The sequence below is a fragment of the Salmo trutta genome, chromosome 3 (assembly GCF_901001165.1).
Source record: "Salmo trutta chromosome 3, fSalTru1.1, whole genome shotgun sequence".
NCBI classification, from domain to species: domain Eukaryota; kingdom Metazoa; phylum Chordata; class Actinopteri; order Salmoniformes; family Salmonidae; genus Salmo; species Salmo trutta.
This window is the reverse complement of record NC_042959.1, coordinates 60,493,863-60,507,337: the sequence shown is the minus strand read 5'-3', so window position 1 is coordinate 60,507,337 and position 13,475 is coordinate 60,493,863. Positions and strand designations below refer to the sequence as shown.

The 13,475-nt window shown below is 44.5% G+C and overlaps 1 protein-coding gene across 8 annotated transcripts in view; it reads right to left on the bottom strand.

The window, feature by feature from the left end:
* The window catches only part of adgrb1a (adhesion G protein-coupled receptor B1a), a 68,277-nt gene that overhangs the window by 39,817 nt on the left and 14,985 nt on the right, over positions 1–13,475 (bottom strand). For 4 of the 8 annotated variants that reach the window (XM_029743659.1, XM_029743641.1, XM_029743654.1 and 1 more), the window contains exons 2-12: positions 12,276–12,434; positions 10,179–10,304; positions 9,283–9,453; positions 8,542–8,721; positions 7,745–7,909; positions 7,466–7,630; positions 4,585–4,686; positions 2,891–2,997; positions 2,336–2,530; positions 2,070–2,138; positions 1,416–1,524 (exon numbers count right to left, since the gene is read on the bottom strand). In XM_029743659.1, the coding sequence (XP_029599519.1) occupies positions 1,416–1,524; positions 2,070–2,138; positions 2,336–2,530; positions 2,891–2,997; positions 4,585–4,686; positions 7,466–7,630; positions 7,745–7,909; positions 8,542–8,721; positions 9,283–9,453; positions 10,179–10,304; positions 12,276–12,434 (1,548 nt within the window). The remainder of the gene's footprint in view (positions 1–1,415; positions 1,525–2,069; positions 2,139–2,335; positions 2,531–2,890; positions 2,998–4,584; positions 4,687–7,465; positions 7,631–7,744; positions 7,910–8,541; positions 8,722–9,282; positions 9,454–10,178; positions 10,305–12,275; positions 12,435–13,475) is intronic. The other 4 variants (XM_029743648.1, XM_029743668.1, XM_029743667.1 and 1 more) reach the window with 3 other exon arrangements.

The window sequence follows — 13,475 nt, the reverse complement described above, 5'->3', positions numbered from 1 at the left end:
TATCATACCCGTGGTACAGTATACGGTCTGATATACCACAGCTGTCAACTAATTAGCATTCAGGGCTCGAACCACCCAGTTTATAATGTGTGTTAGCCATTTGTATGGCCAGCCTCTTCTTTCTAACTGTGTACACATTTAAATTATAGCTATCTAAATACAGTAATTACTAACTTGTTTATTTTCCTTATCTTTCTCCGTCCACCCACCCACCCACCCACCCATCTCTCTCTCTCAATCTCTCTGTGTGTGAGGTGTGTGGGACTCAGGGAGTGTGAGGTCAGTAACTAGGAGCGGTGTGGCGGTGGGTGTGGGTGGAGGTTCGGCTGCAGTGCAGACAGCGAGGCGGGCAGCGGGCTGGGCAGAGCTAGAAACAGCACCTTACTGCTGGCCCCTCCACTCCTCCACACACTCCCTAGACACGCCAGCTACAGGCCTCCCTGTACACACTGTGCCATGTTTATCTGCAGGTCAGCAAGAAGCCAAGCACCTGCCGGTGTGATGCTGTTAGTTTTATAAATATTATATGCTGCGTGAAACAGAGTAGATCACAGTCACTGTGTTCGTGTGTATGTGTGTGTGCTCGCGCGCGTGTATGTGTGTGTCCATGTGTAAGCAGAAGTTCACAGTCACTGGTCTGGAACTGAGACACAACCCACTGGGCACATACGTCAATTCAACGTCTATTCCACGTTGGTTGAAATGATGTGGAAACAATGTTGATTCAACCAGTGTGTGCCCAGTGGGAACAGCCCAGGATATCTGTTCTATAGCCCTGTTTGGTCTGTGGGTGGTACCCAGGGGGAATGGCAATATTTAGACCTCCTTGCTCACACCCTTTGTTCTGTTTCCAAAAGACATAGAGAGACTGAACTGACTGAACCAGTGAGATCCACACACACCAGACACAACGCTAACAGATGAGATTCCCTAGTGTCCTGGCTGGGTGCATATCCAATTCAGATTATACAGCTCCGGAATACTGCCAATGTGGCTATGCCTGCTTTTCCACCATGGCCTAAAGACCTAGTATTAACTAGGAGAAAAACACATAGTTCAATAGGAAAAGTCCACATCCTTGTATATATATATATGGATAAAACACAGTATCTGTTAAAATCTAAATGTACAAAAATAAAAAGGCAGAAGGTGTTGGAGAGGATGGGTACATGTGACTTGGTCATCTGAAAACATTACAAGCCATCGAATCCTTGCTTTCTCCATCCTTGTTTCCACAATTCCTGTCAAAGAGCATTGAAGAAGAGGATCCAAAGTCCCTCCCTCGGACCTCCTCCTCCAATGAGCTTTGGAGGAATTCAGGACATGCAATTTGAGAAGAATTGTGGACACAAGGACAGAGGAAGCAATATTTTCAGACACAGCCAAAGAGACAAAGGTCAAAGGAAAAAGCTTACCTAAGTTATCGGTGACCTCAACCATGTCCTGGAAGTCTTTCATCCTAAGACCGTAGACGTCCACAAAGTCTTCCACCAACCGGAACAGCTCCTTGATGTTAGGACCCAACTGAGAAAGACAAGGGGAAGACAGAGAGAGAGAGAGAGAGAGAGAGAGAGGAGAGAGGAGAGAGATGAGAGAGAGAGAGAGAGAGACAGAGAGAGAGAGAGAGAGGAGAGAGGAGAGAGATGAGAGAGAGAGAGGAGATGAGAGAGAGAGAGAGAGACAGAGAGAGAAGATGAGAGAGAGAGAGAGAGAGAGAGAGAGAGAGAAAGAGAGAGAGAAAGAGAGAGAGAGAGAGAGAGAGAGAGAGAGAGAGAGAGAGAGGAGACAAGAGGACTGATGACTCATGGAGCGAACACCAAACAGACACCCACTGTTCATATGCATCGCACACCATCCATATATCTCCCAGGAGACTGGCATGATGTCATTATGATGCCAACGGCTAGACACAAAGGCACCAGAGAATAGTCATTGAAATGATCTTTGTACAACACATGGCCGACACACATCAAGAAGGAGCACAAACTGTGACCATGCATGCTAGCACATGTGTGTGCATAAAGAAGCGCCAGTGAGTCTGTGAGAAGAAGAGAAAGAGACCAACTCACCAGTTGTGCTTCTTCCCATCTCTCTCTGTTCTCCTCCATCAGCAGGTTACTGACTGACTGGACAAAGTTCTGTGATCCAGTAGAGAAGGAAGAGAAAGGGAGTGAGGTGGCCATGAGACATTACTCTACAACATTGGCCATCAATTGACCTACTACAAACATTCACACCAGCCATTTATTTAACACCAGTCAATTCTCAATGTAGCCCTGACCCAAACCTAATGATCTAATGACTTCCAATCCAAACAAATGCTCCCTCCTCTTACTCTCATGTCTGCATTGCTGGGGCTGTTGTAGGCCCTTCTGAAGATCTCTGTCATGTTCTTCAGTACGTCCACTATGGCCAGCAAGTCTCCACTGTAGCTGGTCCCATCGCTGGACGTCACCCTGAGCTTGGTCATCACCTCTGAAACTCCATCCCCCACAAGCCCCCGCTGGGCTTTGGACAGGTGTTCCCGAGTCTAGGGAGGAATGGTATGAGTGAAGCACTCAGAAAATATCACCATTGAATAGAGGTGATCTTCTGATCACTAACATACATTTCCTGTCTGTCTTCTTAATTTGGTCTTGAGCATTTATGGTTTGTTAGTAACACCCCACTGGTCACACACGGGTTGAATCAACATTGTTTCTATGTCATTTCAATGAAATTTCGTTGCACCAACGTGGAAAAGACGTTGAATTGACATCTGCGCCCTGTGAGATGTATTGAACTGAGCAGGCAACATATCTCAAATGGGATCTTATGGGTACTTTGTAGCTTCTGTTTTCGGATGTACAGGAGTACATTTTCAATCGTTGATCATCTCTCTGGTACTCACCAGTGTTTGGATGCTGCGGTAGTCGTTGGAGATACACTTCATATAAGTGGGGTTCTCCCAGTAGGCTATTCCCTCATCATCCAGGGTGCACCGCCTCAGGATCAGCCCTGGATGGGGACACAGACTGGGGAGTTAATCTCACTAGAGCCGTGTATTCGGAAAGTATTCAGACCAGTTCACTTTTTTCACATTTTGTTAAGTTACAGCCTTGTTCTAAAATTCATTCAATATTTTTTCCCCTCATCAATCTACACAAATTACCGCATAATGACAAAGCAAAAACATGTTTTTAGAATGTTTTGCAAATGTATATAAAAAACAACAGAAATACCTTATTTACATATAGTAAGTATTCAGACCCTTTTCTATGAGACTTGAAATTGAGCTCAGATTAATTATATTTTCATTGATCATCCTTAAGATGTTTCTACAACTTCATTGGAGTCCACTTGTGGTAGATTCAATTGATTGGACATTATTTGGAAAGGCACACACCTGTCTGTATAAGGTCCTACAGTTGACAGTGGATGTCAGAGCAAAAACCAACCCATGAGGTCAAAGGATTTGTCCGTGGAGCCCCGAGACAGGATTTTGTGGAGGCACATACATTTCTGCAGCATTGAAGGTCAACAAGAACACAGTGGCCTCCATCATTCTTAAATGGAAGAAGTTTGGAACCACCAATACTCTTCCTAGAGCTGGCCGCCCATCCAAACTGAGCAATCAGGGGAGAAAGGCCTTGATCAGGGAGTTGACAAAGAACCCAATGGTCACTCTGACAGAGCTCCAGAGTTCCTCTGTGGAATTGGGAGAACCTTCCAGAAGGCCAAACATCTCTGCAGAACTCCACCAATCAGGTCTTTATGGTAGAGTTGCCAGAGAGAATCTACTCCTCAGTAAAAGGCACATGACAGCCCACATGGAGTTTCCCAAACAGTACCTATAAAGCTTTGGTCTGAATGCCAAGCATCACTTCTGGAGGAAACCTGGCACAATCCCTACAGTAAAGCATGGTGGTGGCAACATCATGCTGTGGAGATGTCTTTCAGAGGCAGGGACTGGGAGACTAGTCAGGATTGAAGGAAAGATGAACAGAGCAAAGTACAGAGAGATCCTTGATGAAAACCTGCTCTACATGTTCAACACGTCAGATTGGGGCGAAGGTTCACCTTCCAACAGGACAATGACCTTAAGCACACAGCAATGACAACACAGGAGTAGCTTCGGGACAAGTCTCTGAATGTCCTTTAGTGGCCCAGCCAGAGCCCGGACTTGAACCCGATCAAACATCTCTGGAGTGACCTGAAAATAGCTTTGCAGCGATGCTCCCCATCCAACCTGACAGAGCTTGAGAGAATATGTAGAGAAGTATGGGAGAAATTTGACAAATACAGGTGTGCCAAGCTTATATTGTCATTCCCAAGAAGACTCGAGGCTGTAGTCAATGCCATAGGTGCTTCAACAAAGTACTGAGTATTGGGTCTAAATACTTATGTAAATGTAATATTTCAGTTGTTGTTGTTTTTGCAAACATCTAGCTTTTTCATTATGGGGTATTGTAGGTAGACTGATGAGGGATTTTTTCTAATACATTTTAGAAATAGGCTGTAATGTAACAAAATGTGAGAAAGTCAAGGGGTCTGAATACTTTCCGAATGCACTTTATGTCTCAGGGTAAAAGGGAGGTAGCTCACCATTGGCATTGGGAGGGCAGCGTACGGCTGCTGTGTCCCCTGCTGGAGTCATTTTCCACACTACGTTGGAGAAGTTCTCTTCTGCACAGATCTCATGAGGCTCTACACCAAAACCAATCAGAGCAAACGTCAGTATTATACCAATCTGAGTGTCAAATGGGTCGTTCCACGGATTCAGTGCCTTTTCAGAAGTGTAACTTCGTTTAATTTCACAACATGTGTACATTCTGTCATAAAGGGCATTTGGTCACAGTTTCCCATCTCAAGAGGTTAAATAAAGTAAAGACTAGTAAGTGCCAAATAAAGTAACAGGGTTTCCTCTTAAATCAGCCATGAATCCCCTTGTGACAGGAGGAATGGAAGCTTGTTGGGTGCAACAGGGAGTGGCAATTAAATGCAAGCTTCACAAAAAAAGATTCTAGCCTGTCCATTGTCACAACGTGGCCCTTTTGGGTGTATATCATGGCTTCCCCCTCTCTTACTCTCTCTCCCACCCCAGGTTTTACAACAGTCATAAATTCCTGGTAGAAACTCTCTTCACTGCCATGGAGTATTGAGGGAGAGAGCCTATGGAGAACAAAGACATTATTCTTGCCAAAACTCCTAATCCCCAAAATTGGAGAAATAAACAATATTTATATTTTTGAGAATGTTGAAGTATTCAACTGTATGTATGTCGTGAATGCACTCTGAGTTTCCCGCTCTTGAACTGTCCCCACCCCTTTCTTTTGTCTACCAAGCCATCACATCGGCTTAGCCCAATAGGGATTTTTCTATCATGTCAGTAAGCAATGTATGACCTATTGTGTGTGTGTTTATGTAATTCTCTGATTGATTCGATTGATTAGTTAGTAAATAAATAATTAAGCCAATTTGTATATCGCTGATTCATAATTTGTGCTACGGTTCGTGCAGATATCCCAGTGTTTGCGACATTCAGTAATGAGACTGATGAGGTAATAATACATTAATAAGTGACTGTAATCAATAAGATATGAAAATATTAGGGAAATAAATACTTTTAATTATTTTCCCGTGGTGCCCCGACTTCCTAGTTAATGAAAGTTAGATGATTAGTTTAATCACGTAAGGAATAATTACACATAGAGAATTTATTTCATAATGTAAGTCTTCACATTTTATGATAGTCAACGCTACGACACTATCTATGGGTATCAGGGTTGACGTGTTAACCTCGACCCATTCAGTTTTCTGCCACAAAACACCAGAAAAATGCCAAAAATAGTTAAAACAGCTCACCTTCTTTTACACTATGATTTGATTATAAGAGGATCATTGTTTCTATTGAAAAAAAATGTTGGAATAGTTTCACTAAATTAGTGATTAGTTTCACTAAATTAAAATGAAAGTTCAGTTCATATAACAGGGTTGACCATAAAATGAGGGACACTAATCCCATGAAATAAATAATAATCTTCAGAAATTACTTTGTCAAAGCAACAAAATAACTAGGTCTTTACAATGATGGTGAAACTTGGAGAAATGTTGGTGTTAAGTGGGTTGAAATCTTCCTAGAAGTGACACAGGGATTGTATTTGTATTTGTTATGGATTTCTATTAGCTGCTGCCAAGGCTTCTCTTCCTGGGGTCCAGCAAAATTACATACAATATAACGGAAGACGGAAGGTTGACGGAGGACGTGTCAAAATGCTGGATTTTTGTATTTTAGCAAGCCTTTTTCATAATCAAAATCAGATTTACTGAATTCTCCATCTGGTCTACATTAAAGGGCACTTAATTTAAAGCTAGAATCCTTAATTGAAACAATAACAAAGCTGTCACCCTGCCTGTGTTCTGGTAAAAAGCTGAGTGATGGTCCTGGAGAAATGTAACCACTCTCAAATTCAATAACAGAGCTATGAATGCAAGGACTGATCATTCATAATATCAAAATGATACTTTTAACCATGTTTTGAGGCTATACTGTGTTTGCTTACATTTACGTTGTTTCCAAACGATATAGTAAAACATGCTTCTATTTTGGGTTCTGATGGGGTATGAGAGTTGAACTAAGCTCATGGGGCATTTGTAAGCTATATTCTTCAAGAATCAATGGGTTTATACTGTATCATTCATTTATAAGTCTAAAAATGGATGTTAGCAACTCAGGATTCCAGCTTTAATATAGCAGGTTTTTTAATGGCAATATTGGTGCACAACTTCTACTTAAACTATCAAAAGGGACGCAAAAGGCATTCATTTCATGGAACAACCCAAATATGTTCCATTTTGACAAAAGAGGAAGATATTCATAGATTTGGAAAGTAAATATGAGATACAGGACGTACAGTATAATAAAAAATGACAGATTGCAGATTGCAGCTCTGAAGGAGATGAGTGCTATAATTCTAAGTCTTTAGCTGCCATTAGTTTTCTCTCTCTCCCTCCCTCTCGGTCTCCCTCTCTACCGCACCTGCTGTCTCCAACTCTGAATGCCCGGCTATGAAAAGCCAAATGACATTTACTCTGACCTGCTGACCTGCTGCACCCTCTACAACCACTGTGATTATTATTCATTTGACCCTGCTGGTTATCTATGAACGTTTGAACATATTGAAGAACGATCTGGCCTTAATGGCCATGTACGCTTATAATCTCCACCTGCCACAGCCAGAAGAGGACTGGCCGCCCCTCAGAGCCTAGTTCCTCTCTAGCTTTCTTTCTAGGTTCCTGCCTTTCAAGGGAGTTTTTCCTAGCCACCATGCTTCTACATCTGCATTGCCTGACTTTGGGGTTTTAGGATGGGTTTCTGTAGAAGCAGTTTGTAACATCAGCTGATGTAAAAAGGGCTTTATAAATACACTTGATTGATTAATTGATTAAGAGCACACCTTTCCATGACTGTTTTTTGACTACTCACCTGGACACCTCTTCTCATTGCAGCGTCGCACCTCCTCTCGATCTCCAGGACAATTTTCACCCCCAAAGAAGGGCCCATAGCAAATCCTCTGTCTCTGTTGGCTCCCCCCGCCACATGTCTTGGTGCAGCCCACCCACGACGTCCAAGGATGCCACTTCCCCTCCACTAAGATACAGAACACAGCTCTAATGGTTAAGATCAGGATAGGCGGATAGTAAACTGACCCTAGATCTGTACCTGTGGGCAACTTCTACACAGAGTTTTGACAGCAGATGTTACCTGGGCACTCCCGTAGGAAGCAGTCTCTGGTCTCTATCCACTCCCCGCGACACTCTGATCCTCCGTACGAAGGTCCGTTACACTCCCTGATCCGCTGCATGGTCCCATTGGAGCAGGACGCAGAGCATGAACCCCAATTAGCCCACTCATTCCACACTCCATCAACTGGGACAGCAGAGAGAGAGATAGAGCAGAGAGGGAGAGGGGTATGGGAGACAAGAAGAGGGAGAGAGAGAGACAGAGAGAAACAGAGAGAGAGAGAGAGCGAGACAGAGAAAGAGAGAGAGAGAGAGAGAGAGAGAGAGAGAGCAGAGAGGGAGAGGTGTATGGGAGACAAGAAGAGGGAGAGAGAGAGACAGAGAGAAACAGAGAGAGAGAGAGAGCGAGACAGAGAAAGAGAGAGAGAGAGAGAGAGAGAGAGAGAGAGAGCAGAGAGGGAGAGGTGTATGGGAGACAAGAAGAGGGAGAGAGACAGAGAGAGAGAGAGAGAGAGAGAGAGATAGAGAGAGAGACAGACAAAGAGAGATCAAGGTTACTTCTGTACATGTATTAGTTTGTCTACGTCTCTGTGTGCATAATGCAACGTACACACAATGTACAGGCTTTTATTCATCCCTCATACATAAACAAGAACCTTTTCACATGACCTTCTCAGGGATAATTTGTCTCTGTAATTAACTGTAGACGTGACTGCCATGATGACTGAAGTTGTCAAAAGTAGTGCACTATATAGGGAATACTGCAGGGTGCCATTTTGGACACAGACGAGTAAGAATCCAGTAAGAAATCTGTGTCACCTGGGCAGACAGCGATGTTGCAGAACTTGGTCTGTTTCTCCGGCCCCATACAGGGGTCCCCCCCAAACTGAGGGGGCTTGCAGCTGCGTGTGCGATCCCGGTAACCACGGCCGCAGGTTGACGAACACAAGCTCCATGGCGACCACTCGTCCCAAGTCCCATGCACTGCAATCAGAGCGGCTAGGGTATGATTTATAGAGAGAACCACACAGACCTTCACCACGACAACAACAACAACAACATCAACTCCAAAACACATAAACATCCAACACTCTATGGTACAAACCAGCCTGTTGCCATAATGCAGTCACAAACATCCTTCTCTCAGTGCCTGCGTGGTTCTCCTGTGTAGACTACTCTGACCTTATTTCAGTGTTTAATGTATTCACCTGCATAGTTCCATATTAATGTCCTGGTCTGGAGCTTTACGTAAGAGAAGCTCCAGGATGCATTGCACAGAGAGGTTGGGTAAAGACAGCACCAGGAAGTTGGGCATCAGAATACCTATTCTGCTGCTCAGCAGGTAAGCCCCATGCCCATCTCTCTAAGGCAGAGGCTTCTAAAGAGGCTTTGTATAGGGCTATAGACATCCAGGCCATGGAATTGTTCAGTGGGAAGAAGGAGTAGGGATCTTCAGGGAGAGAGAGGAGGGCTTGTATGTGTGAGCGGAGCCAGGAGAGGGCTGGAGACGAGGGGCAGCAAGGAGGCAGCCAGGGGGAGGGGAGGGGGGGCTCAGCTTACCTGGACAGACGGCAGAGTTGTTGCAGGGCCTCTGCTCTCGGAGCGTGCCGCTGCACTGGGTGCTGTAGGAGGAGGAGACACAGAAACGCGTGCGGCTCTGCCAGCCCTCACCGCACGTAGCCGAACACACACTCCACGACGACCACTCCTCACCTGACACAGCCTGGTCCACTGAGGGGAAGGGAGGGAGGGATGATCCAGGGTGGAGGGGGGAGGAGAATGGCCGAAACTAATTATCATGCAGGAACAGCCTCCCATTGGCTAAAATAGGAAGGGGTGTGGCATGGTTTGGCGTAGAGGAGATTCTGTGCTGCCAGGCTCTCTGGGCTCTGATTCCATATCCTTAGCATTGACTTGACATACAGGGGAAGGCAATGTGATTGGCTACTGGATATGTCAATCCTTTCCCTGGCTGCCATGACTGCCCAATACATTTAGTAGACCCGGTCAGTCAGTCAAGCCTAGTCTGACCAATGGGAAAAGTTGGTCAGTCATGGCTGTCCAATGGGGAAGCAGGGGAGAGGGGGGACCTGATTCGCTAACTCAGCGGAGGCATCATTCATAGAGAGGAAGGACTTATCCACTTTTCAAGACAGGACACAATCTCCAGTATAGCAGTTACATTCATGACCTCACAAAAGAACAAAACAGCAAACAGTTTCACCCGATTTATTCAGGGTCCATGTTGGAATTAGTGCTGTGGCACTTAGGCAAGAAAGAGTTTGGGAGATTTTGATGGATGTACAGGCCTATGTGAGGGAGGGATTCAGAGATAGCTAGCTATAGCCTTGGTGCAGTGAAAGACTATAATGGTAGGAGGTGGTCCTGTGTGGTCTGCGACCCAAGCGGCTGTTAGAGACTGATGCATGGGCTCCCTCTGCGTCCTGTTGTCTTACCTGTCTGTGGGGCCTGCTGTCCGCCGCCACCGCCTCGTGTCTTGTCTACCTCGCCACCGCCGCCATCGCGCTTGCGGCTGTCCACGGAGCGAAGTGATTGGCTGCGAGAGAGATGACGGCCTTTGCCTAGAGGGGTGGGGCAAGGCCAGGGGGGTAGGGGTTAGCAACTTAACCACCAATGGCATTTTGTTTTTAGGACACAACCGTGACGTGATTGGTCACCCAGAAGAGCATCAGCCAAACTTGGGAATTTTGTAATGGAAAACCAGGTGTGGTGTGTTTGTGTATTTACTGTGTGTCTCGCTGTCTTTTTTGTCTTTGGAACCGTGATTGTCATTGCTCAAACACTTGGAATAAGAACATGGAATTCTGACATTGATCACAATCTATCAAAATATCTATAGTTCTGAAGACTGGAAGAGTGATACAGAGCTATTGGAAGCCCTATTCACACATCCTCCTTACTTCTATAAAATGGATTATATGCACATTGCAGTGTAAGGGATTCTTCAGTCTCTTTCTTAAGAGTTATGCTTTTGTATTTGCCTTGAGAGGTTGACTATGTCTAAATAACAGCATCGATCAAAGTCCCCTTTCCAACATGGCCTCCTTACATCACAATAATGACTTGTTGGACGGAAGAGAGTGGAGGGAGTAAAGGACAAGAGAAAATAAAAGTACAGAGAGAAATAACAGAGAAATGAGATTGAGAGAAGAAGAGCAAAAGAGAAAGAGAGTCAAAGAGAAACAGACATTGATATTTAGATTGAGACGGGGACACACATATACACACTAGAGGTGCGCAGGTCAGCTGTTTGTTCACACACACACGGATTTGCTCATAACCCATCTGCAACACCCGACAGTATGTGATAAAGTGAAAATCTGAGGCCCGCACCTGACCCTAACCGGCTAACATAGAAAATGCGTTGTAGTCTAGTCAGAGATGATGGATATTGTTTTTGATAGGGGATAAAGGATTTCTTTTCGCCTCATTTAGATATGTTCCTGCTTCATAATTTACAACATTTTGATAGGTTGGGCTGTGAAACCTAACATGTTTCTGGTAAAATTTCAGTTTGGCTGGATGCATATTTCATCTAGTTGAAATACTATCAGGTTTTGTGATGCTGAAGAAGATTGCACCTCTACAGATGGTATCTAACTGTACATTCTCTCAAGATGCTCAAAGAAAGAAATCATATTTCTCCTGCATTTCGTGTAACATTTTACTGCAAGAAATGCTTAATTCTGCAGGAGTTAATATCAAGGCTATGTGAGAGGTTATTGACCTAGAGTCAGTGTCCAGATTTCAGTTTCCATTTAACCCATCTGAACAGTAGGCTATAGTTCCCTTGATGTGCCATAGGCCTATTTGATGTCCCCATCTTGTGACTGTTGAATTTGTATAGCGCCTCACAATCATCACACATAATATCGCCAGCACTGCTATCATCTTATTTTACCACTTCACCAAATGTTCCCAAAACATGACTTTTCTGGCCATCCCATTTCTTTTTTGCAGCTTTTCTCTTATTGAATTACAGAAAACTCTGACATTGACCTTTTTTGCCTCATTGACCTTTTTAACTTTTTCTGCCTGTTCCCAAAAACATTTGTTGATTGGTGTGTAGACTATTTGTCACGTGTATGGTTAGGCCCTAAAGCTTAGGCTTGGGCACTAATGCCAGATAGTCGAAAAGAACGAAATAAAAATGTAGCCTATTGATGTAAATTACACAAGAAGTATACATTTATGGATTTGTTAAGGTATTGTTTTCACTTTATTCAACTCTCCTGCCACCCACCTGCACTTCATCCACACAATATGTCATGACCTAAACACGCCCATCCCGCTGATATAACTGTGGGGATATACCTGCTGGGACTGCAGGTTATGAGTCAACCCGCACAGCACTTATGCACACGCACTCACACACACACACACACACGCACGCACGCACGCACGCACGCACGCACACACACACACACACACACACACACACACACACACACACACACACACACAGAAACAAACACATACACACACACATGTACGCACACACATGGTCAGGGCAATGTCTTTGTCAAGCTCACCACTGCAGGGCTGAGGGTTACAGGGCCTTCCCTCCTCCACTACTCCCTCACACAGGTATGTCTCCTCTGGGGGAGATTGACAGGTACGGCTCCGGGTCTGAACGCCACCCCCACAGTCACTGCTGCACTCTGCCCACTCCGCCCACACACTCCAGCCACCTGTAGGGGCAGACACACACACACACACACACACACACACACACACACACACACACACACACACACACACACACACACACACACACACACACACACACACACACACACACACACACACACACACACACACACACACACACACACAGTTAGCCACTGTTTTCGTGCGAAACATCCCTTTAAATTAAAACATAAGGGTGTACAGGAGTGATAAATGTCATTGTCATTTCAGAATCCCTGTCCAGCAATTCTCATTTGAGGGTGCTCCATTAAGATGTGGCTGCAGTTATAAGGAAAAGGAGGAGGAGGAGGAGGAGGAGCGTATAAATAGCAGCAGCTGAATGGTCTTCTTCTTTAAGTCTGCATCCCAAATGATACCCTATTCCCTATATAGTGCATTGGGCCCTGATCAAAATGAATGCACTATATAGGGGATAGGGTAGCATTTGTGACACCGCCTGTGTGTCTTCTCTATGTCCTATAGTTCATGAATGTTTAATGGGGCAGACAGATGCCTTTCAGCTCCCACAGGCCCCCACAAATATGTATTAATCTGCATGAATAGAACATGATGCTGGATGACGTCCACACACACAGTTATAATTACTTACAAATCAGTTTCCTCAGGGCAACCGGCGGGGTGGGGTGAGAAGGAAGGGAGGGCCTTGAAGTGCACAGAGCACTTGAAACAGTTAATTGAGAGGAGAAGGATATATATTTATATATATATAGAGAGAGAGAAAGTGAGAGAAAAGCGAAGAGGGGCAATGTGCCATTAAAATGCTTTACACCCAGGTAATCCAAGTTCTAAATGAATTCCATCCATACAATCTAAGGACAGAGAATAATCTTTTTCAATGGAAAAAAGCCTCAATATTGTTTCTGAATTTAGCTGTTGACCATGCACCACTGACCACAGTCAATACCCATTTGTTTTCTCCAGGATGACCGACTGAGGCCAGATTGTTTACTTGTGACTGTGAAATTGGATTTGTTTAAGTTTCTGTGACCTGAGTCCATCTCCATCAACCAATCCCAGGCAGC